The sequence below is a fragment of the Neopelma chrysocephalum genome, unplaced genomic scaffold (genome assembly GCF_003984885.1).
Source record: "Neopelma chrysocephalum unplaced genomic scaffold, ASM398488v2 Primary Assembly neopelma1_59, whole genome shotgun sequence".
Taxonomy (NCBI): Eukaryota; Metazoa; Chordata; class Aves; order Passeriformes; family Pipridae; genus Neopelma; species Neopelma chrysocephalum.
In genome coordinates this window covers 26,114,216-26,137,604 of record NW_020897714.1, presented here as the reverse complement: position 1 = coordinate 26,137,604, position 23,389 = coordinate 26,114,216, and the positions used below count along the sequence as shown (strand labels likewise).

At 37.2% G+C, this 23,389-nt stretch overlaps 1 protein-coding gene across 1 annotated transcript; it reads right to left on the bottom strand.

Moving 5' to 3' along the window:
- Nucleotides 1-271: 271 nt before the first annotated feature.
- MTPN (myotrophin) lies at nucleotides 272-22,448 on the bottom strand. Its single transcript, XM_027679609.1, has 4 exons — nucleotides 22,443-22,448; nucleotides 12,384-12,515; nucleotides 11,180-11,263; nucleotides 272-3,526 (listed from the first exon to the last, which is right to left on the bottom strand). The coding sequence occupies exons 1-4, from the start codon at nucleotides 22,446-22,448 to the stop codon at nucleotides 3,440-3,442; spliced, it is 309 nt and encodes a 102-aa protein (XP_027535410.1). The 3' UTR covers nucleotides 272-3,439.
- Nucleotides 22,449-23,389: the final 941 nt, after the last annotated feature.

Sequence of the window (23,389 nt, the reverse complement as noted above, 5' to 3'; positions counted from 1 at the left end):
GCAGACAAGACCACAGTAAATAATCAAAACCTCTTTTAAATGGATGTAATTTAAAAAAAAAAACAAAAAACCCACAAAATAAACAACCACAAACAACATTACATATTTAGTTTTCAAAGCAGCTGCCATTCCACATTTTAGTCTTATAAGCACCCGACCTGTTGAATCACTGTAGATGTGAGCCGGAACTTGGATGCCTTCCAGGTAAATAAACAGTTGTAGCCCAAGGCCAATAAAACACAGGAGTAGGAAGGGAAATAAAACTCTACAGTCTCATATCGCACAATTCAAGTTTATTCCATTCATTCTTGCAACACAAACTTAAAAATACAGTATCATTTAGCATTCTGATGTCTATGAACCATGATAATGATGAACCCAACTGTGTCAAAACAGTTAACAATGGTGAAAAGAGAAAGTCAAATATCAAAATGCACAGAGCACTAATTTTTCTTCTGTCACTGCGTAGAAAGATGATTGTTTATCCATTTACAAAATATAGTTAAGACAAGTTCATTTTGAAATTTTGCATGCAACACTGCAATTGCTTGACCTAGGACACTCAATTCTTACCAGCCTCTTCTACAAATAATCAGTTATGTTCAGTTCCATTGAACTATTGTACTCCTTTTCTCATTTGCTCCCCATTACGAAAAAGGAGCAGAGGGTACAAAATCCAAAATATACTTAAGGTTATAACTTATTCAGCACAAATTTCAAAGGAAAAGATTTAAGAACAGAGTGGATTTCCAAGCATATGCAATTCCAGTCTGATAAAGTTATTTAAGTTCTGTTTATAGAATGAAAAATAATTTACAGTTTGGTATTTTCATCTAGTTAGGACATACTCAAAGATAGAGGAAGCCACCCATTATTTTTTCCACAAAATAGCTGACAAGAAAGGAACAAACAAACATGCCCAGTCTCCAGACAATTACAAAAGCATAAGCTTTTATTTATTTTTTTTAAATCCTGGGCAAAATGATTAATCACCTGTTATGTAGTGCAAAAAGCAAAAAAGTATTTCTTCTTTATAAGCCAAGCATTAAATGCCATCTTTTTTTCACTATCTTGAAAGGCAGCTTGGGTATATATTACAGCCAAATTAACACTTGTCTCACTGAAGTCTGTTTGCTTTTTTTCCCCCCTAGGGTGAAGTAAGAAAAAATAAGGTGTTCCCATAATTGTAGAAAAAAGGAGGCAAAATTGCCTCAGTGAATCACCAGAAGAGTTAGTACAAAGATGATGTTTCTTTGCTCACTTAAATGAGAGTTGAAGGGAAGGGCAGGAAAGAATACAGAGGAAAAATAACCCAACGAAAAACCAAAACCACTATGGCCAGACAACTTGACACTAATCAACATAAAAAACTTGAATAATCAAGTTCTCCACATAAAAACAGATTGCAGTTTTCTAGACTAATATTTTAATAGCTAAGTATTTAATAGCGTAATATGGAGGCAAATTGATGCCAAAGATTGTTACTTTCATAGCTGAATAAAGAGTTAAACCTATAGTCTGTGTTCACACTATTACAATGACGTGACAATCCAGCACTGATCAGAGATAAGATTAAAGAGTTCTCTTATAAATAGTTATTAAAAGCATTGTTCACCAAATATTCTCGTTCTTTTATCAGCAGCTCACCAATTGATTTATCACTGATTTCCAACCCTTCTGCTCTTCCTTGCCACCCATCTCCAAGAAATAAAGAGTAATTGCACTGTACAGTTTATGGCCAGAGTTGATTGTTTTCTCCATTGCTTTTCTTATGGTATGTGTAGATGTAAATCAGTTTCTGCTCTCATTTTACAGTCTAAATGCAATGCTTTTCATAGCTGACACATTCAATCATAATATGCAACATGATTCAAGTAAAACTAAGTCTCCATTAAATATAAGTGGTAGTCACCAGTCTACTTCTACATACCCTCTCAATTTCAACAGTAATACCAAAATAATATCGGCTACATTTGTTTAAGAATTCAGCATGAGACATTATATACATTTGTTTTCTGTATTGTGTTTGTTACCACAAAGTTTGAAATCTGTATTCCAAAAAATAGGAAGATGTATAGTTTGTGGTATACAATTTTTTGTTATAGAATCTGTTACTCAGTTTTGGGTGAAACTGCAGTCTAGTGAAAATTTTCAGGATGAAAGCCAGAAGCTCAGACATTGCTGAGGACCTTAAGATGTGATGACAATCCCTACAACGTCATTAAATATCTTCCCAGCAATTATCAAGCCTGTCATAGTACTGTCACACTTACTGGCATAGTAAATCTTATCTAAAAGTCAATGGTTAATGTGGTCTGTTTGCACTGGGATCTTTCAGAACAAGCCTCATGCCTTAATGAAATTTAAGAGGTTCATTAATTCAACATTGAAACACTGATTTGAAGATATGCACAATTAAAAGTTTTTCTTCTACAGTAGTTAGAGCAAGTTAAGACTTCTACTTATACATCTTCCTGTTTCCACATCTGAACTTGGAAAGCTTACGTGTTTTCTAGAAAATTTCAGCAACAATATTCATCTGATATGAATGTCTAAATAATTACTGTTCATTTTCCACATTTGACTTGATTATCCTTGCGTACCAAACAGCCTATAAGCTTTCACATGTGTCCGGAAATTTTATGTTGACATGTGAGTAGAGAAATTCTATCTTGCAATCCTTTTGGAAATAATTACAGTGAAATTTTGAAGTGTCTCAAAAGCAGTTACTTAAAATGTCTGTCCTGGACTAGAACAAATATTGGATAGAAAAACTTCAAATTCAAGCATCCAAAAGTACCTTGGCAGATATTATGGAGTGTAACACCACCATGCCTCAACTGGTCTTTTCTGGTTTACTCAAGAGTCAGAAAAACATTAGTGTGACATCCAATTAGTCAATATAAAGAACAGCTCAAATAACTAGTATCAAAAGTCCTCAAAACTGCAACGTAAGCTTTAGGCAGAAGAATAAAGCTACCCACTGAGAGAGAAGGGAGAAAAGCAATCCAGCCACCTACATTACTAGACTTCAGATTATGGCAGACACTTAAGAGCATGGGACTATTGTCTCCTTCACAATTAGTTTCAGGTACATAGCACAGTACTTCCATCTAAAAGAAGTACTTCCATCCATCTAAAAAATCTTAGTTCTAACCTAGGAGGCTTATAAGAGCATGGTCTGTCTTCCTTCTTCCATTTTCACTAGAAATGGGAAGGGATTGTACACTGAAAAGAAGTCCTGGAGGGACACTGTTCATAATAGTTTTCAACCCTTTCCAACCAGATTATCTTTGATACAAGCCCCTAACTAGTCTGATTCATAAAGAATTTCCCTCCCCCCAAAGTATTTAGCTGAAGAAGCTGGAAGATGCAAAGAGTGACAGACAGGCAGCAGTGTGAGGCCACAGGAGAGACATTTAAGATATCAGTCCATCCGTCACTGAAGCAGAGTCTTGATTGCCTGGTTGTCAGTGGCTTCAAAGGCAGTTAGTCCATCTGGGCCTTTCACAGTCTTATCAGCACCCTGTAAAGACATTGAGAAGGGCTGTCAATTCAGAAAGCCAGGCTGTATCAGTATGAAGTGTGTCAAAACAGTTACCTACCTTGCATAATTATATTGATTAGATACAGCTTTTTAGAGCAGTGCATTGTTTTAATTCAGAGACCAAACAGACAAGATTTATGTACAAAAGTATTCATCAACAGCTAGTCTAAGTTTCCAACTTTATCATTTAGAATCAGGAAAAAAGTCACACAACTTCTGTTACACAGCAAGTTGCAAGTCCAAAATATTATCAGTTAATCTTGGGCAGAAACAGAAGAATTTTGGTTCCAGCAACTACTCTTACAAATGCAGAAAATCAGTGTTACACACTTCTATGAAATCTATGGTGCAACAAGCTCTCACATGCTAAATTAGACAGATAACATCTGGAAGAGCTTACTTAGTAACAAATCATACTATATTCTTTCTATATGATAAAAGGCTACACTCATCTAAGATTATGCTTCTCTTCCATTTTGAAATACGTCCCTATTGCTACCTCGGAAAAACAGCACCACAAAATCATTCCAAGTCCTAAACTGCTCAAGTTTGTTCTGAATGACTTATGTACACACCTAAAAGGCAACAAAACAGAGCAGGGAGGCATTGGGAGTATGCACCAGGTAGATAAATTCCACAATAGTAAGCACAAGCACAGTGCCAGAATTATGGGAGGAGAACAAAAGAAGAGAAACAGAGTGATTAACTAGTCATGTCTGCTTCCAGCACTGTGCAGTCATATTCACAGAAGGGAAAACACAGACTAAACTGTAAACAGGGTAATTAAATAAAGGGACAAAAGTTACTAGAGACTATAGGACTGATTTCAGAACAACTCTTCTCAAGACAATATCCAAATCTTGCTTTAAAATGTGTGTATTTGCTCAATGACAGGAAAAACATTGTGGGTACAAACAAACTTTGTCAAAAGTGTGTACAGCACAGTTTATGCATAAATTCTCCATATAGAATAAATTCTCCTTCTCAATTAGATTGCAAGGAAGAAAGAGCACAGATTGTTAGTTAACTTTTAAGGACACTCTATAGTTAAGAACATAATGGACCTAGAATTTCCAGAGCTTCTTTACTGGTTATGCATACAAAACCCTACTAAACCTCCATACATAATATCATGTCTGTTCCCAAGACAACTTTCACTTCACTAAACTTTCCACTGTAACTGTTCCTAACAGTCTAATAAGCTGGATCTGATACTATTATGATTTGCTGCCAATACTACTTTTCACAGTATAGGATATTTCCCTCTCTGAAACTTCTATTGTTTTTACTTGAAAGTATTGAACCTGTCATTCTAAAAAGGTGGTTTTGCAGTTGCTTTTAAGGCAGTATTGCCCATCTTGTGGTCTGCTGGCCAAACTGATCCCATTGGAGCTGTTCATCTTCCTTGGATCCTCTAGAGACACTCAGTGCAAGATACGAGCTTGAGCAGACTGCTTTATTTGGTGGCAGTTACCTGTGGGGTAACTGCTATCAGGGAAAAAGCTTGGGAAAAACAAAAATGTCTCAAGAACTCCAGTAAAAAAAAAAAAAAAATCAGAAGAGGGATATTCATAAATGTAGCAACATCTTCCATGCAGCTTATTTTCTCTAGTACCTTTCAGGTAGTGGAATACAGACATAGATTTTGTATATATGCAATGGATTCACTGCAGTGACAGGAGCAATTGAACATTTATCTCTCTCCTACCACTATGTAACATCCTTGACCCAAACAGTTCCCAACATGCAGCAACATCACTGTCCTGTGGAGTATGAACAGGAGCTGAATTGGCCTATTCCCAAATAGTGACGTTAGTCATTGCACACACACACACTTAGGCTGAAACCACTGAAAGCTATTGCTTATGAAACATTTATTTTCCCTGAAAAAAACCCTGAGAGATTTAACAGGTATTCAACACTTATCTTAGTTGTCCGGGGAGAAGAAAGCCAACCATGAGGGTAGTATTGCCTTCTTTGGCAGGTGTTGATTAATCCTGCTGCTTTAGATCGCAGTCAGATTAGAATCCATGTGGAAATCAAGAGGGCTTCAAAGCTGTGCTTTGATGTTAAGCTCAGAAAACCTGAAGGAACTTCCACTTGAAGAAAAGTGGAACTATGCAGTAACTGACCTGCCAGAGTTTAAAGAACTTTAATTTATAAAACTCTCCAGTAATGTATCAGCATTTAGGGAACAAAAGATAAAACTGTTAACTGAAGTAACTTTAAAGAGAGCTTTAATTTCAATACAGGACTGCTTTCCTCCCTTGTGCACCTTTGTACTTCAGGAAAGTTACAGACATGCAAGACCTGAGTTTCTAAAAAGCTTTACTAAATGTAGGATAAGAGGGTCATGACTACCTAAGGAGGACATCATTTATTACACTCAGTGTTAATAAATTAAGAGAATGGTCCATTAGCTAGACAGAAAGATTCCTAAATTCAATACAAAGAGAAGCAAATAATAAAGTTCAGGTCAAGAGGAATTTAATTTTCAGAAGTACAACACTGCCTGGAAGCAAGTTTAATAAAAATCTCATAAAAGTACAATGATTCCACAGTATTCTCTACTTCCCCAAAGTAAAAAGTTATTAATGTTTTATATTTGCGTTATGTTCTATTCTTAAAATACACATATACAAATAAATATAAACCCTCTTTCTTTGGCAGGGTAATAGGAAACAGTGTTTGCCCTCTTAAGCCACCAGGCAAAGCACAAATGCTAAACACGCTCTGAAGGCAGCACAAGAGCTACTGGGCTGCAATTGTAGTTCCAGAAAAAACCCCAAACCAACAAACACAAAACCACTACAGCAGCTGATAAAGGCAATGCAGAGCTGTCACCAAACCACGTGAAATCAGCACTAAGGGCACTTCATGAAGCTGGGAGAAGAGTGGTTTACAGAGCAAGGAGCAAACTTCTAGAAGAAGTTGCCAGATGACACGATGGAGGCTGATGTCTTCTTGTTCAAAAACCATATAGATAAATTCATGGACAACAAATCTAGAAACACTTCTTAATAAGTGATAGATGTGTGCACCTCTAAAATCCCCAATACACCAACTAGGAATGAGGGGAATGAGCGAGCAGAGGTGGTCACACTCACAACTCTTCCCAAATGGCATTCTTTCTGCCACTGTCAGAGGAGAAAAAAGGTGCTAAATTGCTCAACTCAACATATTTTTAGTAGCAAGCAGAGATCAAATTGCATTAGATATCTTACAAAAAGCACAACTATTTTGGAAGTTGAAAAAATTACAAGCTTCCGTTAGAAGCTTCCAAAGCCGTTGTCTATTTTAACATATTGGTTTCTTCTACACTAAAAAATCCATAACTTCTTACATTACAAATCAAACATCAGATTCTTAAAGCAAAACATTGAGCAACTTGAATTTTTATCTATCTATCTATCTATCTATCTCCTTTTCAAATAGGTATCCCTTAAATCCAATGTCCCTGAAAAAGCTAAAAGCAAATCAAAATACAGTGACTGATATTACTTCAGTCTAGTTCTTTGTACTCACTACTTTATTTGTTATTTTGCTTTGTAGAAGGCTGGCACTTAGCATGAGTAAAATAAAAACAATTCAGTTCCAACTTTGTCAAAAGCTACTAAAAATTCTTTTCCTCACTAAAAGTAAAAAATCTTCCAATATTATAATTATTAAATTAATAATTTAACATCATGAATAGTACTGAAAACGCTGAATTGAAAAAAAATGAACATATAATATAACACTTCTGTTTCACTTTGAAGTCACAATATGCTTGAAACAACTCTACTCTTTAAAATTACAAAGAACATTTTAATATGCTTAAAATTCTTAAAAAAATATTTAAAGATTAATAAAAAGGTTTACCTACTGTAATGCAGTAGTAAGACAAGTAGCCCTACCTTTGAACTAAAAGTTAAATTACTTTCATGTACAACAGTAAATGAGAGCAAAGGAACATTTTTCAACTGAAGTTCAGATGCTGATAGAGCAGTTTTAGGTATCACTCCCAAACTTCCGCTCTGTGGAATGTCTACAGTATAATATTTCACACATGTTCATTATGGTGAAAGATATACTAAGAATTCCCAAGACTCTATCTAGGCTACAATTGTATTTTAGACAGTGTCATCATAGCATTCGTTCCATGTGTTATAAGCATTAGCTAAAAACCTCAAAATAGTCCTTTCTGAGGAGCAAAGTAACAAATTGTGGTTTAGCTTAGGAAAGCCTCATTGAAAGTTAGTTGAAATTCATTTAAAAAATTTCTGCTTTTTAAGGGACAGCAGTTTTTACAGTTGGTGCAATGGCTTCAGCTATTAATATCATCTACAGCAAATTCTGTTACTCATGTGGCATGTACATTAAAAACTTTTGTAGAGACTGAACTGCTAAAAAACAATGTGGGTCCCACAGTACTTTTCAGGTCATACTCTTATAAGTGCAAACATTCTAATATGAGCCTCAGAAGTGTGTTTAGTGCAACTGCATGACTACCAGTATCTACAACAGATTTAAGAGAGTGTAACACCAAGTGAAACTAAATGGGATCTCAGGAGCAGGCCAGTGGCATCCTGGCCTGTTATCAGAAATAGTGTGGCCAGCAGGACCAGGGCAGTGATTATCCCCTTGTCCTTGGCACTGGTGAGGCTGCACCTCAAATCCTGTGTTCAGTTTTGGGTCCTTCACCACAAGAAAGACATTGAGGTGCTGGAGCGTGTCCAGAGAAGGGACACACTGGTGAAGGGTCTGGAGCACAAGTCTGATGAGGAGCAGCTGAGGGAGCTGGGGGTGTTTAATGTGAATGAAAGGAGGCTTAGAGGAGACTTATTGCTCTCTACAACTACCTGAAAGACAGTTGTAGTGAGGTGGGTATCAGTATCTTCTCCCACGTAACAAGTGACAGGATGAGAGGAAAAGGCTTTAAGCTGCACTAGGGAAGGTTTAGATTAGAGATCAGGAAAAGTTTCTTCATGGAAAGAGCTGTCAAGCATTGGGTTGCCCAGGGAATAGGTGGAATCACCAATCCCTAAAGTACTCAAAAAACATGTGGATATGGCACCTGAGTGAGTACATTGTTTAGTGGTGAACATGGTGGTGGTGCTGGGTTAATGGTTGAACCCAATAATCTTAGAGGTTTTTTTCTTTTCCAATCTTAATGATTCTATGATTGCTTAAAGAATGCTCTGTGGTCACACTACATGAAAGAGTAAACAGCTTACTTTCATCAGATGAGCGAATCTTCTACAGTAACAGAATATTTACAAAAATCCTAGATGTCACCTTGACTATCCTTTTTCATATTTGGTACTTTCATTAAAGAATATTTTTTGAATTTTACATCTGATCAATGTTTGAAACATTTCTTGAAACACTCCTCCTCCCTTCAATAGCTCAAGAGTCTCACATGAAAGATTTGCAATGATTCATACACTACAGAAGGCAATGGAGAATGTTAGCTTAAAACAATTCAATTTCCAAATTAACAACTGTTTCCAACATGGAATTATTTATATTAAATCTAATCTTAGAAGAACAGTCTCTTATTTCTTACATAATTTTAACTTGATCAAGCTGCTAACTTTTTGATATTTGTGGTATGGAAACAGACTAAGGAGATAAGCGTCATTGTTCACCGGTTCTCAAAACTTGTGAAAGTACAAATATTCATTATTTGTGCTTCCTTTTTAAAAATAAGTTAATGAGGTAGTTGAATTCTAGTCCAACGGCTTAAGAGATACTGTATGACACAGGCCATGTATGCAAGAGATCAACTAACAGGGTAACTGAAGACAGCTGGAAGTAGGTATGTGTAACAATGCAGCTTCTTAGCAGTAAGTAGAAATTTAGTGTTTACAAAAGTAACAAAGAACAGCTTTGAAGAACAAAAAAATCTTAACAATATTGCTCCATCATTTACAATTTAGTTCCACTATTTACATACACTAACATAAGACATTCAATATTTGCCCTGCATTTGGAGCAATGATAAAATACACCCCACTCCAAAAGAGGAGAACATTAAGCAGTCAATAATTTTTAGGTGTTTCAGTAAGGGTTGAACTACCTGATCTCCCAGGTATCTGCTGTCAAAGAACATATGACTAGGTTACAAACAAACTGTGACATGTTTAAACAAATGTTTACACAAGGGTCATAAGATAACTGCATTAAGAGACAGAACAGCCTCGACATATAAGCCCTGCCTCAAACAGACTTAGATGATGAGCAAAGTTCCAGTTTATAATATTTCATCAGCTAGCCCATGTGAATGGAAGCAATCACTTGTGGTACAGCTTTTAACTCTATTATCTGAAAACAATATCAGCTTTGCCAAACTATCCAATTGCAGTAACATTTTTAAAATCTCAACTAGTCCAAGTTCACTTTCTTTCAACATTCTGCACATCTTTGTAAGATTGCCTCATCTTTATGACTGTTGAACTTAACCAATGCCCTTCAAACTGTACCAGGTAAAGAGATCTATACTTTCTCACATGCTGTGTAAAAAACAGCTGGTTCAGGATGGACCTCAGTGCCCTCACTGACAGAGACTACAACGAATGGACAACCCTTTGTAGCTGCCAAGCAATTTGTGTGTGAACTCAACTTTTGAGGCATCTTATTTATTATTTGAACAACTTTTCTAGAATGGAGAACCCTTCAAAACAGAAATGGAAATAAATCAACATGGGATAAAGGATACTTTTTTTTTATGATCCTAAATGAAGAATCAGTCCTCACAATAAATTTAAATAAGTTGGATGCACCATTTGAATCTTAAATTAACAGTCATAGCATTTCTTCACAGAAAGGCATAACTAACATCAGACAAGATCAAGGAAGTTAAGAAAAGTGAAATTCATGCAGCATTAAGGCAGTTAAAGAAAACTTTACCCTGGAAGTGGCATATGAAAGTATTACACAGCATGATATCCTTAGGCCAAATTATTTCAGTGGGTTTATGTAATGAAAATGCACAGTTAACTTTCTCTTTTCAAAGTGGGGTGTAAGAAGAAGGAGCACATATGAATGGGGACAAAACATTGCTTGAATTAACTACTGGTTTGTAAAACTGATCACCTTTGTAATACGAATCAATATTATGAAATAATATGAAAACTGAGACAGATTAAGCTTATTCTCCCAAGGACAAAATTTAGAAGCTCCATGACAGAGAAATCTTGGCTTCCTACTTTTACTTCCCCTCCCTCTGCCAACACAGATGGGTTTTCAGTCATCTGGCAAAAGCAGAGGGAAACCACACCTCCGAGCAACTTCACAGTAGAGATTCCATCACATGAAACACTTAAACAGCTGCCAAAGCTAAATCCCACTCCTCCCTGTCTGCTGAAGGAATGCATTTTCTTTTTTTGACTGATTTGCTGTTATACTCTCTAGCTGGAGCTCAGAATACTCTTAGTGGTCACTCTTACTTTTGCTACACCGCAAAAGTCCTGGAACTTTCTCCTTCAACTCTCTCTCACCATAATCAGTGTACCCTCTTCGGTTTAGGAACACAAACAGCGTTGGTTTGATGCTCTGAACATATAATCCAGAGCATCACAATATTATTGAAAAGAATCAGAGTATTATGCTTTGCTAATGGATAACTTATTCTAAATATTTGTATCTTACCTTTGACAGAAGCAATTTCACACAGGAAACGTGGCCCTCATAGACTGCTGATAGGAGTGGTGTGATATTATGTTTGTCTGGAGCCTGTAAATTGAGACAGAGTTATTTGAAGGACAATTTCACACAGCATTATAAGGTTTCACTTAACTTTTTAATTTTCTTTCATCAACAGTAGAAAGAAGTAAAAACTTAAGAATATTATCCAGAAATGCATTCCCTTAGAATTTTTTCTTTCTTTTTTAAGAAAAGTCATAATTTAAAAAGCAGGCAATAGCAAGATATTTCTTCCATAAGACTTCTAGGCATCTCAGAGCTTGTCTATTATTTTAGGCCAATGATGGAAATTGTGAGGTTTCATCTGAGAAATTTTGCCCAATTTAAAAACACTACTCCTAATTCTCTGATTTCACAGCCAGTCTCAGTTCAGAAAACAGTTTTGGCTGAAACATTGTTTTGGCTGTTGTCTCTCTAAACTATAGTCCTGGAAAGAATAAGAAATGGAAGAACAGAAATGTTTTTTTTAACTCTTCTCCAAAGAAGAACTCCCAAGGTGAAGATAATCTCTCAAGACATCAAGGGAAAAAAGAAAAAAATCAAACCTTTCTGTTATAAACCAAAGCTAAAATGTTAAGATTAATATGTTAACTTGTAGACAAGCATTCTAAGGCATTCTAAGGCACAGCATTTGAAATGTACGTTAAAGTATTTAGGAACTTAACTTCAGGGAGAAATTCACTATTTTGAAGTGCCGATATAGCTTAGTCAAGTCTTTTCACAACAAAAACCCATTCATGTCAAGTTACAGCAAAATGACTACGTTTGTACAAGAAAGAAGGTCTCCAAAGCAGAAAAAAAGCACACTAATTTAAACAGTTGACCCTGGCTTGGCCAAGGATGTCTTCTGAAATCCATTTCAACAAATGTAATACACATTTCATGCAAATGTTATATTGATGAGATTACTGGATTTATTTTTCTAATTCTGGTGAAATTAAATTTAAACTTTTTATAGCTACACTATAAACTTTTTCTAGTGTGTCCCAAAAGAATTAAAACATTTAATAAACCTCTCAAATATTTTTAAATGCATCAAATTGTTTAGTTTGATTATGTCTTTCAGAAACCATTTAGGCACTTATACCAATCCCTTATATGAGTGTGTTTGGGAAGATCCTAACACCTGTTTGCAAACTGATGTACATACATTAATGTCAGCTCCTTTCAATAGCAGAAATTCCAGAATCTCAAGCTGTCCACAGTCTGCTGCATAGTGAAGAGGCTTCCTCCCACCTTCAAGTGTCCGGTTGACATCTTCACCCTTCAATGTAAAAATAGTCTAATAAGCAAAATTTTAGAACTAACACACCATGAAGAGCTTGAAAGAAATCCAACACCTTCAAATATGCTGAAGAATGTTCCATCGAAGTATTTCAGTCATTGCCCAAGAAAAATGAAAATTAAGTGGCTCAATTTCTTTTTCCTCACCCATGCATTTAAGATTGTAAGACCACCTTGATCCCTCCTTCCATACTGCATCTCAAGTGTAGTGAGTACCCAAGTGCACTAGGAAACTCATGATTGAAAAAAACAAAAAAGAAATTAATATGAAAATCATTTGAGCTTGTAAACAATGCTCACACTGGTTCATTTCATTTCTCCTTCCCCACAACAGAGATCTTAATTACCTGGTCAAGTTACTTTATCTGTCTCAATGAATTTGAAGTTTTGCATATTGAGAAAGCTGCATAGAAGTAAGTCAGCATCACAACTACTAGCAAGTGAGTACAGGTCATCCACGATTTAAAACTCAATTTTGAAACCGTCCACCCTGTTTTATAAGTGGTACTTGCCAACTCTACGTGATACAAACAACTCTGAAGACAGTAAACCAAATCAGGACACAGGAAGTTGTATTCTAATGCCACTCAAACTAGTGGATTGAGACATCTCTTAAGGCGTAAACAAAATTTAATTTACTGAGTGCCTAATCAGCTTTGTTTCTTCACCTTGGGTTGTGCAACTGAGGATAAACTGATTTGCTGGCCTTCAGTAATGACAAGAAGTTACTGGAAACCAACTACGAGCAAGCTATGTGGTAAGTGGCTTCTTGTACGTAGGTGCAAGCAATCTTAGTATTTTAGGAAATGGCTAAATTTAGCATCATACCTTGAGCCCTGCATCTCCACAGAAAAGGGACCAAAAGAATTTCAAGTGCAGTGCCAATTCATAACTTCTCTATAGAGCTCCTGCACTTCCCTCAGTCCTGCCCCAAATTTCCAGGAAGTGCACAATATAGAAGGACTGACATAAATCTTCCAAACACCACTTTCCTTTTAAGAACGGAAGAGACAATTGTCAGAAGGAAATCTTATTCTGCTTTTGATGTTCTATATTATGAGAGTTTTACGCTACTAGTTAAATAAGACAACCTCAGAATTCTCCTTCTCAACAGGATATTCTCATAATATGCCCTGCTGCAAGTAAAAGCAACAAAACAGTTGTTTAACGGGCGTTTATGTAACAGAAACACTGCACACATTCTGTGGTCTCAGAGGTCAGGCCCTGGTTCTCACACTATTGGAAATTCTGGCTTCAAAGTAGCACAATGAAAAAAAATCTCTGCAACTGCTGTTACTGACCCTGAAACATATTCAGTTCTGGCTTCTGAAGCATGTTGTACATCAGGAAAAAGGAAGCTTTATCTATGATTTTCAGAACAGCAACAAACCGTGCTTCTAAACAAAGCCTACTACAACTTAAGCTATGTGGACTATCAACACCGTACAATAGCTCGTAACATAATATTCTGATGAGACTTCAATGTCTAATTCTTTTTTTACCAGTAAAGTTGTTGCAGATAACATTGTGATATAACTTCTCTTTTGCTGAATTTCAATACAGAACACTAGTGGGGATATGTTAACAACTGTGTTTCAATAAAAAAAGTAATCCAGATCAAAGTACACTAAAAACACACAAATAGCCACATTAGTCTGAAACGCATACAGGGAGGCATCATAGATTCATGTAGAAAGTTAAGCTCTACCCATATTCTTATTTGCACCTTGACCCTTCCCATGAATTTTAAAACAGCTGGCATTTAAATAAGCCATCATGTTTGCAGATGCATTAAGGACTGGGTGCATAAGTTTAAGGAGCCAACCATATGAAAGCCACACAATCACTAAACCAAAACAGGCTCTAAAAACTCCTGTGAAGTCAGACATATGCCAAGCCATGGTAAATAAAGAAGGACAAGCAAGCTAACTCCTGGGACTGCACACAGTAAAGCCACAAAAGTTCACCTTCAAAAGGAAAGTTAGAAGCATCACATCTTAAGATTAGGACAGTCCAGCAAAGCTCCCACTTCCTTGAGCTTATAAATATTATTTGGCTCACTGGCTTGCACTTTAGGATTTTTTCTTTCTTTTTAAAGAATGAAACACAGATCCCTCTGTTCTTGCCTAAGCTGGCTGTGGAATAAATTCCTGCTGGACAATGAGCTTTCAGAAGGAAAAAACAGCACCCAAACACCTAGATCTCTGAAAGATGATGAAAGCTTGCTTATAGGGGAGTACTTAACAAAAAGTCTGCAAACAAGCATGTCCCAAACACAGATTACATGGATTTGAATACTAGGACTGAGAACACAGAAGCATTCAAAGCAAGTACTCCTAGATTCTGCAAAAAACCAAATGAAATATCCAGTTGTTTTATTATGGGTGTGAGAAGCCACTGTAAAACAGATAACTAAACGTTCTAAAGCTTTATTTGGCCTTTCCTACTGCCAGTCCAACGCATATAAAAGTAGGAAGGGGAGATAAACCAATCTATTTAATATGCAGGGATCAAAGCCCGGTAAAAACACCTGTTTCAAACACAGTCTTAACACATGAACATCAGAAAATTTGCAGCACTCTTCATAGGTAATTTCTCTCTGTCCTTTAGATCTCCTATTTATATTGCCTAGGGCATCTCTCCATAGCAAAAGCAGTGGTCTTCAAAGTGGGGTATGAAAACCCAGAGAGGTATGTAAGACAATCCACTAGGGTGTGAAAAGAAAATCTTTTTGCGGTATTAAAAAAGTGTAAAAATAGTATTTATTTAATCTTTATCTCATCTCTTTTTTGGGTATGTTTTATAACTGCATCTTACATAGAACAATAGTACACGTTACAGCTGCCTTAAAAACCATTAAGTTCCAACCGCCCTGCCCAGGGCCAGGTTGGATGGAGCTTTGAGCAACCCAGAAGCGGAAGGTGTCCCTGCCCATGGCAGGCTGGTTGTAACTCAATCTTTAAGGTTGCTTCCAACGCAAACCATTCCATGACTCCATATTTAAAAATATATAGATACTGGTGGTGCACGCTAAATTATTTTTTTTTACTGATGGGGTGCATGATCAAAATATTTGGTCAAGAGCTCTATCAGTATCCATGGAAACAAGATAATTATTTTTCAGAGGGTGTTTCACATTGGAAGACTAAGTGGTTCCAATGGTAATTCTATAGGTCAATTAAAAAAAACCCCAAACATTACACCTACACACAAATTATTCAGATTAAAGACCAACTGTTATAAAACTCACCAGAATAGTTCCACTTTTGCAAAGACAAAGTGCCTTTACATGTGAAAATATTGACTTTATATATTTAATTAAATTGTATTTTAGGTTTCAATACTTATCTATACCAGCTGCTATTTATGTGCTTATGTAAAGTCTCCAAGATAAAAGTTGCACATAAAATCAGCTGTGAAATGGCAAAGTCAGAGAACTGCTTGAACCCTTGTGATCCAAACTGGTAGTACACTGGTTACCACAGCTGCACCAATAACCCTTTTACTTGGCTAGACAGAGATGTAAAACACAGCTAACATCCTAGATAAGGTTGTCAAAGGTTATCTGAATAAGCTGCTGTTTTCCTTTAAGCTTCGAGTGTACAGTCCTGTGGGCGATGATTTTTGCCTTCACTGGATGAGAACTTCAAGTTGGATTTGCTCACTATTCCACGAGAAGTTTTCTGTTCAGCTAAGTGAGGGGAAGATGTTGACTTACGTGGGCAGTTGGGTTCTCAGCTTTGACAGACCAGCCAGCCATAACAGACATTTTATACAGGGAACAGATCTTCTCTATATGGTGACAGCTATATATGATTGACTACAGACTAGAGAATTTAAGGATTCACCTTAGTGAAGAAATTATATGTTGGAGTTTTAGCACCAAGCTCCGAATGCTGATTCACATCTTCATATGCTGAAAGAAAGTCTAAGCATCAGATAAAGATTTAAGCCCCTCTCATAAATAGGGCAGCTCTGGTGAAGGTGTGGTTAATTATGTCAACAGAATGAGGCAAAGTGGTCTCACAAGCCCTGTAATATGTTGCAGCAGGAAACAGCACAGGAAGTAAAGACTTAAAGAAAAGAGTTATCTCTATGCAAGTTTTCTGAAATTACTGTTTTTTAATAATTATTGGCAAAACACATCATACTGAATGTTATGAAATTGGGTATCAGCAATCTTATCACAATACTCTCAATACTGAACTTTGAGACGGCAAAGTAACCAATATACTGGTAGACTGAAGACCGTATTAAATGGCTGCTAAAGGTTTACTTTAAAAAAAGACCAGACTTTGCCCAGGCATATGGTCAGAATCCACATGAACTGCCAAAAAGGAGCACAATTTTTCCTTTACACCTCCAGGAACAAAATCTTACACACACTAGACAAAAAATGACAGAATGATTCTCCAGAGAAGTTTTATGGGACTTCTGTCAACTCCCAGAGTCTAACAGAGCAGCAACAAGGTTAATAGTTACAAGAGTCATCTGAAGTAGATATAATTAAGCCAGCATCAAGGAATCATATCAATCTCAAAATAAAACATACCTTCAGTCAAAGGTCACACTTCTCCTGAAAAAGGCTATTTATTTTCACTTTCTAGAGCAGAGCTACAAATTCAGTAACAATTGTGCAGATTTTAGTGCAAAGCCTCAGAAAGTTTTCCCCATGCAAAAGGAAAGCCATGATCACATCTTTAACGACCTTCCAGAATACATTGAGTTTACTTAGTCAGATATTTAAGGCAAAGTCTGGCATAAACCACATCAGTAATGTTTTTCACTGCAGATCAAAGACCTCGGGCACCAGCTATGCAATAACATTAAAAACCGGTTCAACACACGAAACATCAGAAACAGCAGATCACAGGTATCTGCTTTAATCCCTTCCATTAAAATCTGATTAAGGGTAAAGAAAAGCCTCTGTGAATCTCCAATTACTAAACAAGAGAGCATGAAAGGAGATTTTTATGCCCTATTTCAAAAAGTCACATACATGGATAACAGAAGAATATTCAATTAGAAGGACTTTAAGTATCATCGTCAGTTGAAAGCCGGCTATCAACTTTTCACCGAAGGAAAGGAAAATAAAAACATGAAGCTCACTTCCAAATACTTTTAAGAACTTTATCTGCTTTTTAAATAACTAATAGTAGGATTCATTATAGCATCCTCCAAATGCAACTTTCACCCACTTTCTGTAATGGAGCAATTTAATCCATAAAAAGATCTGTTCTAACTAATTTCTTAAGTGAGTACTGTCAAAATTAGTTACTCTTGAACTTAATTCTTCCATTACCCTCTATCTCACACATTTTCCTTGCTTTACCTTTTCTTGCCAATATACCTACACAAAACCCCTGGTTATATTGCATGTCCTTTTCCAGTTTAGCTCTAGTCAAGGCTTTGACTTTTTTAGTTCCACCCCTGCAAACCCTGGGAGTGCACCTACATTCTTCTTGGGTATCCACCCCCAATTCCACTTCTTATGCTCCCCCTCTTTCTATCTGAGCTCAAAGAGACGTTCCCTGAAAGCCAAGCTGCCCTCCTGTCACACCTGCTGGATGTCCCAGAGTAATCTGGAAGGACCTGCACCTTAACAGCTGCCCTGAATAAGTTCTGCCAAATTTAATTCCTTATTCTTTTGCAGCCCTACTTAAAGGAATGAATCAGAATTCACTGACTTTGTCCCTAATGCACATTATGACATCAGCTCATTGAAAATGTTGAACGAACAAGTTTAGTCATAAAGTACAAGTTCTAAAGCTCATTATTTTCCAGGCAGATTATTTAGCCACACCAAACTGACATTGTCCTTGAACAGCCCCCAGCTTTCTGTAGCCTTTATTACACAAGACTCTTCCATGCCTTCCTTGGCCTAGCTTTATCTGCTAACTCCCTCTTTTCCCGGTTCCTGCCAGTTTCAAAAGCATCAACACTTAAAGCCAAATGAGCTAAACTCAACACTCCCTGTGCTTCAATCAGAGGCCTGTTTTGCAGTGGCACACCCACGGAAGGCAAACTTGAGCCAGCTCTTCATGTGGGCACTCTGGTTTGTCAGTCAGGAGTGCTGCTCCAGAACATTACTGCCATGCTACTCATGTCACAGCTCACCCATCAGTCTAGCACTGATTTTTCTCTTGTGTGGCAGCTATAGCTTCACTACTCCCAGCCACAGTTTGATCCTTCCCACCTCTGCACCAGAACTAGTGGTTGAACAATGAATCCAGTCTGAGAATTAATTTGATCATTTGCTTCTTCCCAGACGAATCTGTTCCTTCATCTGTTCCACAACTTGGCATCTGAACACAGCAAAAATTAGTAGCTGGGATTTATACTGCAGTTCTACCATAGGAAGAGAAATTGAAAATTGTGGCCTCATTAAATCCTATTGCATAGGTTAACTGTATTAGTAGAGCAGTGTCTGTAATACTGGTGGCATTAAAATGCTCTTTCAGATTTAGAATCAACCCCACAGCCCCATCTGTACTTATCCTGCCATGCAAAAATAACTTCATCTCCCCATTTCACGCATTCCTTTCATTTCAGGTTTAATGAAGGAAATCAGATTCCATGCAGTCAGATGTCCCTAGAGCACAGGAAAGAATCTTACAGGAGCTACACTACTGTGTAATTTCTGTCTTCATTATTCTGGGAAAAAAATAATTCAGACTGTTGTGTTGCTTCCATCTCTTTGCATACACAGGATGGCCATTCTTACAAGGTTTTAGACGACTGACATCTTAAATAAATCAACAATTTTATTGTTATTGTCTGAGTGGGAGAGAGGAAGAATGAAAAATTCTCTTTCTATAAAGAAAAACTTAAGTGTTATGGATATTTTGAATATCTTGCTGCATATTTGGAATACTACTTCCAAATACTTCATATTTTACTCTCTTCTCCACAGGCCTTTGATCATGCTGGTTGTACTATTTGTTTTTAAAAATTCAAAGAGATTGACTGAGATAGTTCATCAGAAATATTTCCAACCAATCTCATTGTATGGATCTATAGCAAAAGGCATTAAAAATTCAACTTGCAGAAAGCAGAAGTGTCTTGGGATTTGAGCATTTATATTCCTCAGGTGTTGGAACAATAAGCAAATATGTCCAGATGAAGGAGAAAAGTAAAATTTAGGTGTTGTACCTTATTGTTTCTTCGTCACATCACAGTGCAGGGCCTTTACATCAGAAGGACCACATGTATCATGTTCATTTATGCAACATTAGCAAGATTTTTCCACTTTAAAGTGCATGGTGTAACACCAAAAAAGAATACTCCTGGGATCTTATGCCAGAAGAAACACTTGGAAACAAACAGGTGAAATTCAGTGTAGCATTTGCTTTTTATGTTAATCTTCACAAGATGTCTTTTAGAAAAAAAAAGCTAGGTAAGCTCTGATACACACAATAGCAATGATGAAGGTATAACTGAAATGTAAAACCTTTTACATTGTGATATTCAGAATAGAGATCCCCCTCTGATTGAAAATACCATGGTAAGGTGTCCCATTCTAATTCTAACTTTGTAAAATGAAACTGGCAGAAATAAACTGTAATTTATGCTTTTGGATACAATCTCAAGACATATTTTGACATAACAGAAATTATATAGGTATCCACTGAATGAAATCTTTCCCTCCAATCTAATTTTTAGTTTTCAGATCAAACTAATTGCTTGTATTTTAAATATTTAAGCCAAAGTTTACTGCTTAACCTGTGTTTGTTTCAGTTGTATGTTCACAGACTTTTCAAGTGTTTCCTGCTGCCACATGTCAGCCCTGCCATGTCATCTAACCCAAAAGCTACCTCTCTAGCACTGACGATGTAAACACCTTGACTGAGAATCCTTCAAAACAATACAGCAAAAACAACTGAAAAAAACACCCATTTTCTACACACAAGGTCAATCATTCTATGGTCTCCAAAATAACTGTGAGCTTAAAGATACTGTAAGCCAAACAAAAACTTTAGCCCTTATTCTAACAGTAAAAACAAGATGATGGTTTTTATATATCTAATCCATGGGTCATAAACACTGGTGGTAATGAGGGAAACCTCAAATACCACGCTTCCTGAAATCTGACTAATAATCTAAAAATACAAGGACAGTTTAACGCTACAAGCTTGTCAGTCTAGTGACTCAGAATCACAGACTATTTAAGGATGAAAGGGAACTCTGGAGGTTATGTAGTCCAACACTTGCTCAAAGTGGGCCCAATCAGATCAGGCTGCTCAGGTCATTGCCCAGCTGAGTTCCATACACCTTTGAAGACAGAGGATCACACAAGCTCTCTGGGCATAAGCCCTTCCCAGGGTTTGATCATCCTCACATTCAAGTATTTTTTGTCTTACACCTGATTAGAATTTCTCACATTTCAACCGGATCTGTTGTCTCTTACACTTTCACTGTGCACAACTAAGCAAACTTCTCTATATCCTGCCCTTTGTACAGAAAGATAACTGTAAAATCTCCCCTTTATCTTCTTCAGGGGAAAAAAAAATCAAAATCACCAAAACAAATCTACCACCATCAAAACCCAAAAAGTCCTTCACCTGCCAATAAAAACTGAGGCAAAAAAGCTTTAACATACTTTATCAATAGGTCCTCTGCTCCATAAAGCAGTAGATACAGATCTTCCTTTGCCTTCCAGACCCCTTGATAATTTAACTGAACTTCAGCTGTCACACCTCCACCTCTGCATATTTGAGCAATGTTTCTACTTTCCTTCCAGGGGACCATTTTGCTTTTACCTTCTGAAAAACTCTGTGTATTGGTTACAGATTCCTTAAAATATGTGACCTGGGACATAAGTTGCAGCATTGAAAAACACTCAACATCTCTCATGCTGCCGTAAGCAAGTTCCAGAATCTTAAAAAAGGGCCCCTAAAGGATCTTAAGCTTCTTTACTTCAGAAAGGCTGCAGTATCATCTCATCTGTATTCAAATAGCACAAGTACAATCTGGCCAGAGAATGGATGGAGAGCTGCCCTGGGGAGAAGGGGTGTTGGTGAGTAAGAAGCTTGACATGTCCCAGCAGTGTGTTTTTGCAGCCCAGAAAGCCAACTGTATTCTGGGCTTTATCAAAAGCACTATGGCCAGCAGGTCAAGAGAAGCAACTGTGCTCCTCTACTCCAATCTCCTGAGACCCCACCTGGAGTACTGTATCCAGCTCTGTGCCCACAACATAAGAAGAACACAGACCCATTGGAGCAAGTCCAGAGAGGAGCCACAAAAATGATCAGAAGACTGGAGCTCCTCTCCTATGATGACAGGCTGAGAACTTAGGATTGTTCTGCCTGGAGAAGAGAAGGCTCTGGGGAGAACTTAGGGCACCTTCCAGTACCTGAAGGGGGCTATAAGATGACTGGAGAAGTACTTTTTACAAGGGTATGCAGTGACAGGAAAAGGGGCAATGGTTTTAAACTGACAGAGAGTAGGTTTAGATTAGATATTAGGAAGAAATTCTTCACTGTGAGGGTGGTGAGACATGGAAGAAGTTGTCCAGAGAGGATGTGGATGCCCCAACCCTGGAAGCGTGTCCAAGGCCAAGTCGGACAACCTGACCCAGTGGAAGGTGTCCCTGCCCATGGCAGGGGGCTTGGAACTAGATGATCTTTAAGGTTCCTTCCAACCCAAACCATTATATGATTCTACGAAATAACACAAAAAAAGGGAATCTGATCTTCCATTATAGAAACAAATTTTTATAGCTTTCCTCCCCTGAATTCTTCTTCCACTAATCGGCTGCTTAAGCACAGAACTGGAGTCTCGAATACACTGTTTGTCAACTAATTTGGAAGACTTCAGAACACCTAAATTGAATATTATGAGTTCAAACACAGAAAGCCAACACAAAATAGAATCATAGAATCAGCCGGGTTGGAAGTGACCTCTGAGGTCAAGTCCAACTCACTACCGCCATGGTTACTAGACCATGGCACTAAATGCCATAATAAAAAGCCGACTTTTACGAATGAAAAAATCAAGTCCTACTACCTCAGTTTTCTTACTACTGGAATTTTATCACTATTGAAACATTCCTTGGGCTTATGTGCAGAGAGCCCAGATTTCTCATGAGACCTGAAAGAGAGTGCTTTCATACTCCTCAGTCTGCCTCTGGAGTGGTTCCATATGTATTTCACTCTGTAACCCCATTCTCACCTTATGACTGCTAACATGCTGATTCACATACTGCTAACTTTGACTCGAAGTTGGAACAAAGACAGCTACAAACCCAACATATGTATTTATGTAAAATATGTTGAAGAAATCTGGCAACATTATAGAATGCCAGTTCTTAACAACACAGCTCGCTACACAAAATTATTCACCTGATTTGCCCTTTAGGCCTTCAGTTCAACGATCCCACAACATTCCATCCAATCTTTTGAAGCAGTGTTGCAGTTCAATTGACTTTTGCCCCCACTCAAAGAATAGTCTCAGGGTATAAAAAGCAGCATTGACTCTGATGAAGCAGTTTTCATTCTTGTCAAGACAAACTGATATAGCCAACCAAAATCCACACTAGCCCTTTCACAGCTCCTTGGAGATTACCAGTAGGAAAAGACATTATGTCTGAATTACTGAATTAATTTTAAGAGTGTTTCTAAAAAACTTATTGTTTTCAGGTGTTAAAATTAACACTATTTGAAACAGCTTTAACAGCAGGAAGAATAAATTAATTTCTTCTTCCAAGCTGCTATACCATTTTCTCTAAATATTTTCTCATGGTAACTGAAATGGAGCACTAGCCTGAAGCAGTTTCTGCTGGGAGAGAGAGGTTAAATATCTACATCTATTACTGAAACTGTCACAGTTCGAAACTGATACAGTAGACAGACCCCCACATCATCCACCTTATTA